This window comes from Zootoca vivipara, chromosome 8 (genome assembly GCF_965207765.1).
Source record: "Zootoca vivipara chromosome 8, rZooViv2.hap1.1, whole genome shotgun sequence".
Lineage (NCBI taxonomy): Eukaryota > Metazoa > Chordata > Lepidosauria > Squamata > Lacertidae > Zootoca > Zootoca vivipara.
The window spans coordinates 70,111,043-70,124,974 of NC_142591.1; the positions used below are offsets into that span (position 1 = coordinate 70,111,043).

General features: G+C 43.8%; 1 protein-coding gene across 1 annotated transcript in view; it reads right to left on the reverse strand.

Moving 5' to 3' along the window:
- Positions 1-9,324, reverse strand: part of LOC148684892 (uncharacterized) — a 77,946-nt gene extending 68,622 nt beyond the window's left edge. The window contains exons 1-2 of the mRNA XM_088676416.1: positions 8,950-9,324; positions 7,462-8,900 (exon numbers count right to left, since the gene is read on the reverse strand). Of these exons, the coding sequence (XP_088532542.1) occupies positions 7,462-8,644 (1,183 nt within the window). The 5' untranslated portion in view covers positions 8,645-8,900; positions 8,950-9,324. The remainder of the gene's footprint in view (positions 1-7,461; positions 8,901-8,949) is intronic.
- Between the last annotated feature and the right edge of the window lie 4,608 nt (positions 9,325-13,932).

Here is a 13,932-nt window from a genome sequence, read left to right on the forward strand (position 1 = left end):
TGGAGTTCCACCACATTTATATTTTAATTATTACTTATTAATTTAGGCTGAAATCCTCTATGTCAGTTAGTTGTGAGTAGGTCCAATTGACTTCACTGGAAGTTTCTTCTGAGTTGACATGTCCGTGGCTTCACTGTTACATACCTGCCAAGACGACATTCCATGATCTCAGTGACCATTTGCCAAAAGCGCTTTTCCGGGGCCAGAACGAGGTGTGGGTTACATGACTGACCCAGGAGTATGTCCCGGAAGTCATGTGTTCTAATTTTGCATCAGAAAAAAGTTGGAAGGCATGCTGTTAAACAAGTGATTCTCTAAAACATGGCCCTTAGGCTAAAATCAAACCATAGCACAATTGCAGGTGGCAAAAAAGTTGTGCAAACACTTTTAATTTATTTCACTTGATAGTTCAGAATTCACAAGCATCAAGACTTGCATATTTGCAAACTTTTGCCCCAAAACTGGTATGAAATTGTTGGCAGTTTTAGAGCTGTTTGCACAATGCAATTTTGGTTTCAGTTTACATAGTCCCCCATTCTAAAGCACAGTTTTTTCTAGTTTAGATACTCATGGTTGCTCACTTTGTTGTTGTTTAGTCATTTAGTCATGTCCGACTCTTCGTGACCCCATGGACCAAAGCACGCCAGGCACTCCTGTCTTCCTCCTCAGGCACTATGAGTTGTATTCAGAATACTGCTAAATAGCTCCTTTCCCAAGTTGAATGACTTCTGCATGTGCAATGGGATTCCCCCTCTGGCCCCCATGTGCCCCTTAAATCTGTTCTAGGGCTTCCCTCAACATTCCGGAGCAGCTTTGGGGGTACCCTCAAATCTGTAACAAAGCATTGTTAATCAGGCAGGAGTACTGGAGTACTGGGAAGAAAGTTTATATTGGTATTAGCAAGTTTCAAATACTATTGCCCCCGGTTTGATTTTCATCCAAGGCTTATTCCTTTTAGCAGTCTGCTTGGGATTTAATGGTGTCTCGGAATGGTTTATGGACATTCATAACATTCCTGTGTCCATATTTTACCTTTTTATTCTTCTTTTCTCACTATCCATTTTGAAAAATAGACAAATATTCTCTTACAGCATGCCACACTGAAATGATCTCAAAACCTTTATTAAATTCTCAATCTTTCTTGCTGTAAAAAAGAGAGGAAGGGATGGAGAGAGAGGGAAAAAAATCTTTTTATGAAGCTAAGAATGATCAACAGGATTAAACCATAAGGACCATTTTCAAAACAATGTATCTGTCAATGGAGCCCACAAAGGCTGCATGCAGCCTGAAAGGTTCTCATGAAATATTCATTTACAAGCTGGAGCAAGGGAAGCAGATTGAGTTTTCTTCCATTACGGCAATGTGAAAGTGATGAATGGTCCTAGACTTTTGACTTTGGCTACGACCCACACTTTCGATTTGTTTCTTTCTTCACCTTAGTTCTAAACATATTTTTAAAAACTCAGTAAGGATGGTACATCTAAAACAATTCCATCATTCTCTCTCTCTCTCTCTCTCTCTCTCTCTCTCTCTCTCTCCCTCCCCCCCCCTGCCCTCTGTCTCTCACACAAATTTGTATGCTCAACGCATTCCATGCAGTGAATGAATGCATGGCAGGGACCATGCAGGCTGGCCCTTCGCACTGTCACTGCCATACATGTCTCCTGACAAACATTCATTTGATGGCTGGGTAGCTCTTTCTGATGCATGTCAAATGGATGTTCATCAGGAGAGTGTGGCAGCAGTGTGCGGTAATAGTGGTAGTGGGTTACCCTATATGCACTCATGCCCATCCCCACATGTTCAATCTGTGCATGAAGCCTCTAGATGTCTACAAAGCCAGGCCTCAACCCTATGGCCTTGTTGACCTTAGATCATCAGGGTGTAAAGAAGCTGGAAAACTAACATTTCCCCTCTCTTACACAAACACATACACAATAGTCAATCACCAACCATATGTATTTCCTGAATTTAGGGCTATAGCATAAGAAGGCTGAAGTATCAGGGGTCAGCAAACTTTTTCAGCAGGGGGCCGGTCCACTGTCCCTCAGACCTTGTGGGGGGCTGGACTATATTTTGAAAAAAAAATATGAACAAATTCCTATGCTCCACAAATAACCCAGAGATGCATTTTAAATAAAAGGACACATTCTACCCATGTAAAAACATGCTGATTCCCAGACCATCTGTGGGTCGCATTGAGAAGGCGATTGGGCCACATCCAGCCCCCGGGCCTTAGTTTGGGGACCCCTGAAGTAGATGGATCACATGTAGTTTCGCATCCTGCTTCTCAAAGGCGTCAATCCGGTGTCTTTTTAAAGAAATATTTTTATTAAGTTTACATTTATATCATTTCCACATTATATTAATTCATCTCATCACCAAATGCATAACTCATTCTGAGCTTCAACTTCCCACTCTCTAGCTTCCTGAATATTCACTTAAATCTTAGCATTTCCATAAGCAACCTATCTACCTTAGTCATTTCTTAGTCAAATTTTCTTGTTAAATGTAGACCGGTTCCACAAATTAACATTACAAAATATTTTGACTTCCGGTCTGCCGTGCTGGAAAATGGAGGCGCAGAAACCTCGCGCTGCGAGGTTTCTGGCATCGCGGAGGGGGGGGAATCCGCGGGGGCACGCGGATCCCCATAAATACCTCTGGTTGAGCGTCCAGGGGGCAAATTTTGCCTGGCGGAGCTCCAGAAGCGACTCCTCAGCTGCCCAGGAAGCCCGCAAGAGCCCCTGAGAGCCAGCCGAGTGGCAGTCGCGGGAGCCATTTTAGGCATACCATCGTTACCTCCAAGAAGCGAAGCTCCGAGCCTCCAACCTGCAGGCGGTGGATTCTTCCTGAAAAAGTTACGATCTGGACGAAGTAAGTTGAAACCAATCAATTTGAAACAAGAATTTGGCAGTGGGAGGCGGAGATTAAAAAGGGAAGTCATCTCCCCCCGATTGAGTAACTAAAGATCGCAGCAAGCTAGAAAACCCAGAAATGCTGTAAAAAGAGCTTTTTCCTGAGGCAGAGTAAAGGAAAAGGTAAGCGGTGTATTTATCTCTGCAAAAGACTGAGATCCAGCATGAGAAAAGCCCCCTGCGAGCCTGGAGTCGGGTCAAAGGAAAGATCAGTCAGTCTGCTGATTAACGTCACAATACAAAGGAATGTGTCTGGCTGAATGTGAGAGACTGAGAGCTGTAAACAGTGAAAGAGGACTTGTTTTGCCTTGAGGCTGCTCAGTATTGACTCTGAGGAAAAGAAGGAGTAAAGAGAGAGATTCTGACCAAGTGGGACTGGATTTTTGGCTTTTTGCCTATTTGTTCACTTTTCATATATATTGGACTAAAATTTCAACTCCACGGCCTGTCTGTACAAAGATGGAGGAGGTTTTAGACAAAGGAATAGGAGAGAAGGTTCCAGAAAGTGGACAGGAAGTCACACAGTGGGACTTAATATTGGCAACAATTTTGGATCTTACTAAGCAAGTGAGCATCTCCAAGCTTGATGTAAACTTTCTGAGAGAAGAGACTGTCGGGATATCTGTTTTTGACTGTAAAACACAGGATCCAACAGAAATAGAAGATCAGGAGAAGGGAGAAGAAAAAAGATTGGAAGACCAGGACTGTGCTGGAGTGACGTATGTAAAAAACATAGAAGAGGAGAAAGATAATACTGAAGGACAATATGCTGAACCAATGGATTTATTTCCTGAAAAGAACACTGTTCTACTGGTGGGAGGGGTGGAACAGGGAGGGAAAGTAGGAGAAAACACTGTTTCACTGGTGAGAGAAGTGAAACAGGAGAGGGTAAAAGCAAAAAAGCACCCCAAAAAAGAGGTTGGGAAAATCAGCGCCCCGGTGAGAGAGGGGAGGACACAAACAGTTGGGGGGCAGAAAGAGGATGAAAAGGTGCAAAGATACAAAGTGATGGGATTACAGAAGAGGGGGGCAAGAGTTCGGCAAAAGTTGGTATGGGACAGACTAGGGGTGGGTTGAGAGGTTCTGGATTATTTGGTATTGTCTGAAATAATATGGTCTGATCTCGGAATGTATTAAGGATTGTATGAAGAACCTGGCTGATTCATCTGGAGACCTCGATTCCAGGGAAGGGGGGGTGGGAACTTTGTTGTGTGGGTGGAAGTAAATGGGTAATAAATTAGGATGTGAATCTTATATATTTTTGGGTAAGGGAAAGAGATTAGGGATTAGATAATAATAATTTTGGAGAGAGGATGTTAAGAGAAAAGAGGTTAAAGTACAAGGAGAATGGATAATTGTGACGGGTATAGGGCTCCGTTGAGTTGTTTATGACTCAATTAGGAGCCTCTGATTATCGCCCGGCGCGCTTCCTCTCCGCTTCTCTGCTTCCGTAGAACCGGGCTGGCAGTAAAACACACACAGCAGAGTTCTTCTTCTCACACAGCGAAAGCTTGTATAGCCGTTGGATAAAAAGCCTCTTAAGAACATACAGAGTCCAAAGTGTTCTTAATAACTACTTAAGTTTATTCTAGAGAGAAAATAACAAACAACCTGGTGAGAGCGCAGACATCTTGCGACCGTCTCCCAGGCAGAAACGAAACCAACTGCAACATACAGAAACACTTCTGGTACATTCTGTAACATGATCTTCCTCAGTGGTCAGGTGCTACAGTACACAGTTAACTCTTTAGTTACTTGTTACTCATCACACCCCCTCTCACCTGAACACTGGGGATAGTGGGTATCCAAACTTACCCCAAAACCAACCCTTCACAGAATTCCCCATGCCGTTGGAAACTCAAGGGTTTTGTGAACCCATCTGCTAGGTTCTCTTGGCTTGGACAATACCTCAACTTCACCAAGCCTACCTGTATGCTCTGACATACGTTTCGGAAGCGGATGTCTAAGTGTTTGGTTCTGGCTTTGAACTGTCCAGACTCCGCCAGTCTCAAAGATGGTTGATTGTCGCCCCAAACAGTGATGGGCTGGCTACAATCACCCCAGATTTCCTGGACCAAACATCTGTAGTACTCCAATTCAGTGCATGTCGCAGACAACGCACAGAATTCGGCTTCCGTGGAAGACATTGCTATTAGGCTTTGCCTGCGCAACCGCCAACCAATCAGGGCATTTCCAAACTTGACTACCAAACCAGTCACTGACTTCCTGTCCTCCTGATTGGCCCAATCAGCATCTGCAAAACAAGTGAGTTGTGGCTCACCTTGCGCTGACATCTCCAAACAATACTCTTTGGTCTCCTGCAAATACCTAAGCACTCTCTTAATGCCATTCCAAGCATGCATGCTAGGTTTCGATGCTTCTCTACTGAGCAAATTGACTGCAAAAGCAATATCTGGTCTGCTCCATTGTGACAAATACAACAGACTCCCTAGCGCTGACTGAAACACTTCAGGACTCTCAAACGCTACTTTGTCCTTCACTTGTGACTCTTTCACAAAGTTTGTCTCCATGGGTGTTCTGACCCCTTTACAGTCAGACATTCTGAACTTCTCAAGCAAATGTTCAATCTTGCCTTTCTGACTGAGCAAAAAACTTCCATCCTCAGTTCTGTCTATCTGCACACCTAGATAAACATTCACTGCACCTAGATTCTTGAGTTTGAACCTCTTGCCTAGCTCTTTTGCAAACTTCTGCACTTGCATCTGGCTCTTTGCTAAGCAGATCAAGTCATCAACATAGACAAGCAACAGTTCTTGCTGTTCTCCTTCACCTCTGAGATACAGACAACTGTCAGCTAGACTCTTCCTGAAACCTAGGCTCTTCAAAACAGAATCAAGACATGAATTCCAATTTTTAGCTGATTGCTTCAGACCGTAGATCGACTTGTGCAGCTTCCACACCTGACCTGGCACGTCACTCTCAAACCCTGGAGGAGGCAACATGTACAACTCCTCCTGGAGGTCAGAGTTCAAATAAGCGGTGTCCACATCAAAGTGGTTGACCACTAGGCCTCTCTGCGCTGCAGTCGCTAAAAGCATCCTGAAAGATTCCGCTCTCGAAGTCGGACTAAAGACATCTGTGTAGTGGATTCCTTTCTTCTGAGTAAAACCTCTAGCCACTAATCTAGCCTTGTACTGAGGCTCTCCAGTCACTGTGGGTTTCAGCCTGTAGACCCACCTACAACTGACTGCTTTCTTGCCTTCTGGCAACTGTGTTAGGCTATACACACCAAGAGATTGCATGGAGTTCAACTCTTTCTCCATTGCAACTTTCCACTTACTAGCTTCCTCCACTGACAACTGTTGCACCTCTTCAAAGCTTTCAGGCTCACACACTGCTAGGTTCGCCCATACACTGACAGCTGTAAACCTTTCAGGTGGTTTACCTTTCGTGGTGCGTTTTGAACGCCTTGGTCCCACATCTTCCCCCTCTAAATCCGAACTGCTTGTCTCTGACTGTGGCTCTCTCGGACTAGCAGCACTGTCAAGAGACCTACTACGCTTTGCAGCCCCCTCTGGGCTTGCTTTGGGTGAAGTGGGTAACCTACCACGTTTGCTGTACTTCCCAGGCTTGACCTGGGGTGAAGTCGGTGCGCTTCTGACTACTTGCTTCACTTCCCTAGGAGCTACACCACTTGGACCAGCTGCCTGACCTGGATCTGGTCCTGCAGCACCTGGAACTCCAGCATCAGCTACCTGAGTTTCCTCTTCCTGGTCAAAACCGAAAGACCAGTCAAGAAGAACTTCGGGGTTAGCATGAATGCGTCTCCAGCCCTCTTGTTCACAGAAAGTAGCACTCCTGCTAAAGTGAACGCGGGTTTGGTCCCCCTCTGCTGGTACAAACCTCCAAGCCTTTGAGTTTGGTTCGTAACCACAGAAGATCATTTTTCTGGATCTTGATCCTCCCTTTCTGCGCTTCTGCTTTGGAATTAGAACCCAAGCCTCACACCCAAAAGTTCTGAAATAGTGCACCTTCGGAACTTTGCCATACAACATGTAGTAGGGTGTGTTGTCCACAACTGAATTAAAAGCGCGATTTGAACAATAATTCACAAATTTATAGCATTCCCCCCAAAACTTCTGGGGTAGTCCTGCATCAAACAACGTTGCCTCTACCAGTTCAGACAGCGTTCTAAATTTCCTTTCAGCTAAACCATTCTCCTGTGGACTAAAAGGAGCGGTTTTTCTGTGCCTAATTCCCTTGCTTCGGAAAAACCCTTGTAGTTCTGCACTCAAAAACTCTCCTGCCCTGTCACTCTGAAAACACTGGACAGTGACGGAGAACTGTAGTTCTACTTCGGCTACCCACTCTTTTATCACTCTGGCAGCCTCCCCCTTCTCTTTCAGTGTTATGACCCAGGAAAAATGGCTGAAATCATCCAAAAGACACAAAACATATTTTGAACCACCTAAACTTAACGTTGACATAGGCCCAGAAATATCCAAATGCACTAACTGAAATGGCTTTGTGCTCTTCCTCTCAGACCTAGGATAAGAGCATCTCTTCGTCTTCGCTTTCGCACATGCGCGGCATTGCAGGTGTTTTTGACATGGCTTAAACCTGCAACCTTTGACTAAATCAGGGGCTTTTTTCACATAAGGAAAAGACATGTGACAATATTTCCTGTGCCAAGCATGAATACAATCCTTATGGATAGCGCCCTCTGTGCCCTTTGGGGTATTGGCACTTTTAGCCTGAGCATCACCAGTGTTACTTCCACCTGCTTGCCCCCTCCCATCTAGGACAAACAGACCATCAGACCCAACAGTAACGCTTACCAGCTCAGCCCCATCTCTGGCAATTTTGCAAACACCATTGGCAAAACTTATTTCAAAGCCCTCACGCAATAAGCAAGACACACTTAAAAGACCATTTTCCATGCCTGGTACAACATAAACATCAAGGTTAGTGTCTAAGCATTGCATATAAAAAACACCCTTGCTTTTAATTGTTCCAGAAGAACCATCAGCAAGATGCAGGCTCTTTTCATCTTCAAGTGGCCTGCAGTTCAGGATCTGTCCTGAAGGAGGTACAAGATGATGGGTGCTGCCTGAGTCGATAATAAAAGTGAAACTGTCCTGTCCTCTGTTTCTGACCGTTGCTAAGGCAGCAGAAAGACGGCTGACAGGCTTATCTGGAGTTTTCCCACGTCCTCTGCCTCGGCGCTGCTGGCTGGTCCCACGACCACGTCCGCTGGGTTGCCTGGCACCTGGCTGAGTGACCTTGGCTGCTTCCGGAGCTGGGCAAAATCTCGCTACGTGCCCAGGCTGCTGGCACCGATAGCAAAGCCTTGTTGCGCACGCACTCACAGTGGATTCCTCAGTGCTTTTTACTGCACCCCCACTGGCTTCTCTGTGCCCACGGCCCCCCTTCTCAGCCGATTCTTTCTGGCGTCTCAGTTCCTCATCCGCCAAACTGTCCCAGGCTTGCTTGGCATTCTCAGCATTTTGCACATAGGGCAGTTGTGTAGCATCGCAGCTCATGGCAATGGCACATAGAGCCTTATTGTCTTTTCTGGTTTCTGCTGCAAACCTCTGTGCTTCAGCTGCTGAATTATCAGCGACAGGGGTTGGAGGATTTAACACACAAGTCCACAAATCCTTTCCTAGCAACCACATTCTGGCCCTTTCTCTCCACTCTGCATAGTTGTCGCCATTCAACCTCTGGAACGGCACGACAAATGACTCCTGTAGCTGCTCCGCCATCTTGTCCACCCCCGGGCTCCGTGTCTGTGTACTCACTCAGAATAGCTCACGTTGCTCCTCCGGGTAGACTGCGGATCCCAGCCTTCTTGTACAGGGTCTTTCTGCTAGCGAGTGCATCTATTGATTGCCGACTGCAAAACAACAGGTTTCTCCCAGCTAGCTCTTTACACCGGCTTTCTTCAAGGCTTTTACAGCTGCAATCACCTTTTATTGCTTTGGTGATTGATTAGGTTCAGGACCTCTTATCTCCCATAACCTGTCACCCAGAACCTGTGACAGGTGGCCCATGACCTATGACCCATAACCTGTGACGGGTATAGGGCTCCGTTGAGTTGTTTATGACTCAATTAGGAGCCTCTGATTATCGCCCGGCGCGCTTCCTCTCCGCTTCTCTGCTTCCGTAGAACCGGGCTGGCAGTAAAACACACACAGCAGAGTTCTTCTTCTCACACAGCGAAAGCTTGTATAGCCGTTGGATAAAAAGCCTCTTAAGAACACACAGAGTCCAAAGTGTTCTTAATAACTACTTAAGTTTATTCTAGAGAGAAAATAACAAACAACCTGGTGAGAGCGCAGACATCTTGCGACCGTCTCCCAGGCAGAAACGAAACCAACTGCAACATACAGAAACACTTCTGGTACATTCTGTAACATGATCTTCCTCAGTGGTCAGGTGCTACAGTACACAGATGAAAAAGTTGAAATTTAGAAAAAAGAATGTGAAGTTAGAATGGGAAAATGCGAGAACTATTTTTAACAATAAGAACTCAAGAAGGGGAAATGAGGAAGTCTGAATCTGTTTTTGTTTTTTGTTTTTTGTTTGTTTTTCTGATGTATTTTTCTTTTTTGTGCCTTTTTCTTTTTTCTTGTATTTCTTGTTAAAATCTAATAAAAATTATATTAAAAAAAAACATTACAAAATATTTTAACTCAAACCTACAAGTGTTTTCAAGTTGTACAATATTCTTTCATATATTGTATGAATTTACTCCAGTCCTTCTGAAACAACTCGTCGCACTGGTTACGGATCTTCCCTGTCAGCTTTGCCAGTTCAGCATATTCCATCATTTTCATCTGCCATTCTTCCAATGTTGGAAGTTCCTGCTGTTTCCAGGGGTCAATCTGGTGTCAATGGTCAATCTATACAGGTGGCCATTCACTGTAGGGGAAAAGTGCATACAGTATTGGGTTTCAGTGAGGCAGTGTTGCTGTGGTCCCCTGTGACAGTTTCAAAATGTGCACCCCTGAAAATCTGTTTTAGAACAAGGGTGGGTAACCTTAGGCTCAATCACGGCCCTCCAAATTTCTCTATCTGACTCTCAGTACTATTCCTGCACTAGACCCTGTCCCCAGTTCACCCTTCTCACTGGCCTTGCTTTGCATCCTCCTTGAATATTTCTGTGAGTCTGGAATGTGCCTTGGAACTCTCATAATGTTCCACCCATTTTCCCACCTGACACATTCTCTCCCCCCCCCCCAGAAGGGAATGTGGCTCTCAGACTTAAACAGCATCCAACACTTATTATGGTACCTTCAACCTCTTCAGACCTATGACCCACTTTTAACACAGACATGCATTGGGGGACCCTATTTATTAATTTATTTAAAAAGATTTTACCATATATTTGCATGGCAGTAGTGCTCTTGGTGCAACCATCCTTGGATGGTCCTGACCCAACACTTGGAGGCCAGGTTTTTAGACCACTGGGTAACCCTTGAGAACAGCACAGAAGATGGCCCTGGGGGTGGGCGGGCACGGGGCTGAAGCAGGAAAGGAGTACTGCTCGAAATGGCATCTCCTCTTATTTTAAGAGACATCTCCTCTCTACCGAAACCATTCTGAAAAGGTCGGTGTTGGAATCACCTATATTCTCCAAACATCTTTTTCTGCTCAAATTACTAGGATGTGGTGATAAAGTATTGCCTTTAAACTTTGTATGACATTTCTAAACAAACAGGGTGGTTTTTTTAAAAAAGAAAGAAAACCAAAAATAACACCTCCAATTACCGGTTTCCGGTTTCAGTATGTGAATTCTTCTTTTATCTCAGGAAAAAAGCCAAAATGCCCTATTGATTTTCAGACCTGTTTTTGCTAGCCAAGTGCATGTAAGCAGGCAGCTCATTTATCCAGTTTCAACCTTATGGAACTTGAAATGGCTGCGATCTCTGAAGTCTTCTAATTGGGGTTGATTGTAGAAAAGTCGTATCAGCCTTAAACACAGATCTCCACTGACACAGCAATAATAGCATGAAAGACGAGTCAAGAGGGTAAATGTTACCTGCAAAATTCACATCGTGCCTAAGAGGGGGGAATATCAAAGCACAGCAATTGCTTAGAACTTTACACAAACAACTTTACACATAGGGACAAGTAAGCAAGTAGGATTTTCCCACTCGCTTCTAATAACAGCAGCAACAACAACCATAATAATAGCATTAGCAATAACAACCTAATTTATAGGCTGCTTTACGGCCATGATTTAAATACTGAATAAAACACAAGCTCTAAAATGCAATCAATTCAACAAACTAAAGCAATAAAGCCATCCATATATACTCAGAGGTTTTGCAATGTATTGATGACAAGAACATTCAAATACAGTATCTAATCACTTGTGGCAACTATCTAATTGCCATCTATCTATCCAGGTTCAACCAAAGTGATGATGACCACCTGAGGACTGTTGTGAGTGTTGGGAGGTCAACATTAAGACTTGTAATGGGCTACCGTCTATTTTTCTAGACTTCACTATCACCTTGTTTTGAAATATTTGGCTTCCATGTGGCTGGGGAGATAGCAGTACTGCAGTGGACTTTCCTCAGTGTGTTTTACACTGCAAGGTCCCTGAGTTATAACATGATGCTGATGAGATAGGTTTACTTGGCTAAAACTGGCAGACGAATGGCCGAGAGAGAATATGTGGTTAGCACCTGAAGGTGTCAAGAAGCTGAAGGGAGATTTGATAGACCTGGAACAAGGAAGGGAGGAGCTGTTGGACTGAGTTTCCATTTAAAGGCAAAAGTGACTAATTCACATTTTCTGAAACAATGAACATACTGAAACACAGCTATCCTTTGAAATCCACACTTCTCCATAGTTTACAGTACAGTCCTCCAGCCACCCCTTGCAATAGTTACTGTGGAGAATGGATCACTATTATAAATGAACTTCAACTCACCTTTATTGTGTTAAAAAAAAACGAAACACCACCATAGACAACCATGCATAATGTTCTGGAATTTATGTATACAATTTATATTCAATCCTATCTTACTCTATCTATTCAAGACCACATAAGATAAACCAAGCATATTAGATAAGAATTTGTAGTATATGCACAATCCATTTGTTTGAGTATACATTTTTGTGTAGTTAGCCACTGAACCTGGAGACCTGGAAATGGAAGGAAGCAACAATAAAGAGGGAGGAATGGCCATAAAAATCTATAATGCTGAGCTTTATGGCAAGAACATGTTCAATGCAAATAAAGTGCTATAGACTAAACATTTGCAAGAGAATGTGCTTCTCTTGCACAGATTATTTTTCCCCATTGTAAATTATCTAGTTCTTTGTTAGACTGTGAAATCTTGAGGACTTTTAGAAACCTCTCACACTTGTTATTCTGCTTTATTGCAGTTATGGGCAGTTGAAACACTGAGAGTTTCTCATTTGTTTTCCCCATGAACCCCTGGGATTGCACAGAAAATATTTTATCATGAGATATAAAACAAAGTTAATACCGAAAATATAGAACTATATTGGGGTTGGTTTGTTTTTCTATGTAAAAAAAGAAATAATTTGAGAAAAATAGCTGGGCCCTACTCTGGTCCATAGCTGCCAAGTTATCCCTTTTTTTAAGGGATTTTCCCTTATGCTGAATAGGCTTCCTCGCGAGAAAAGGGAAAACTTGGCAGCTATGCGTCTGGTCTGGAAAGGGATTCTTTGACTCTCACAAAGTATCCTGGGAACTGCGTTTTGTAAAGGGTGCTGAGAGACCCCCTGCTCCCCTCACAGAGCTACAACTTTCAGAGTGGCTTAACAATTGACCCCAGAATTCTTTGGGGAAAGCCATAAGTGTTAAAGTGGTATGGTACTGCTTTAAATGTATACTGCTGGTGGGCTCTGACTTCTTTGGAATTCACCTCCAGGCTTGGCTACTGTAACTCGCTCTATGCGGGGCTGCCCTTGAAACTGTCCCAGAAACTCCAGCGGGTGCAGAATGCCGCAGCGAGGTCCCTCACGGGACCGCCTCTCCTGGTATGTCCTGCAGAGGACCCAAAGGTCCATGAATAATAATAGCTTAAGGGTCCCGGGCCCTAAGGAAGCCAGATTATCCTTCACCAGGGCCAGGGCTTTTTCAGTGATGACTCCGACCTGGTGGAATACTCTATCCCACAAGACTAGGGCCATAGCTGCCAAGTTCTCCTTTTTTTAAGGGAAATTCCCTTATGCTGAATAGGCTTCCTCGCGAGAAAAGGGAAAACTTGGCAGCTGTGACTAGGGCCCTGCAGGACTTGATCTTCTGCAGGGCCTGTAAGACAGAGCTATTCCACATGGCCTTCAATTTGAATTAGCCTGATCCTCTATTCCCTTTTCCCTTTCCTCTTCTATGAAAAAACCGTTTCTGGGACCACAGAAGTAAATTCTTTCTGGTGTCCTTGCTGGCCCTAGTAGGGCCAACTTGGCCAGTTAACCCTGGTGATCATTTGATGTCTACTGACTGTTTTTTTGTTTTTTCCCCTCCCCAAAATGACACCTGAATTTTTGAATTTGATTGATATTGATGCTGCATTTTATGTCGTATTTTATGCTGTTTTATGCTGTTTTAAAATCACATTTTAATGAATGTTTTATATTTGCTGTTAGCCCCCCTGAGCCTGGTTTTTAAACCGGGAAGGGCAGGGTATAAATAAAAATTTATTATTATTATTTATTATAAAGATCTATATTGGAGAAATCTTGGTTTCTACTTTGTGCTTGCAGTTAACATATGTTAAGCATGGATAACAGGCAGCCCGAGGGATCATTCTGCCTTTTTTTGGTACCAAGATATGTATTCCGTATCCAAAACTTTTTATGTCTGATTTTTCCCCAGAATGTTGCACATGTCCGTTTCATGGCAGCTTTCATTTTCTTCAGCTCAGACATGTCTGATTTTCCTCTCCCATACACAAACTTGTACATTAACCCACCCTCCTGCAAACAAAAACAAAAACCCCGCCCTTCTTTCCGTAAAAGCATTAAAATCATCAATATGGTTGAATCAGGATTATTTCTGTATGACATT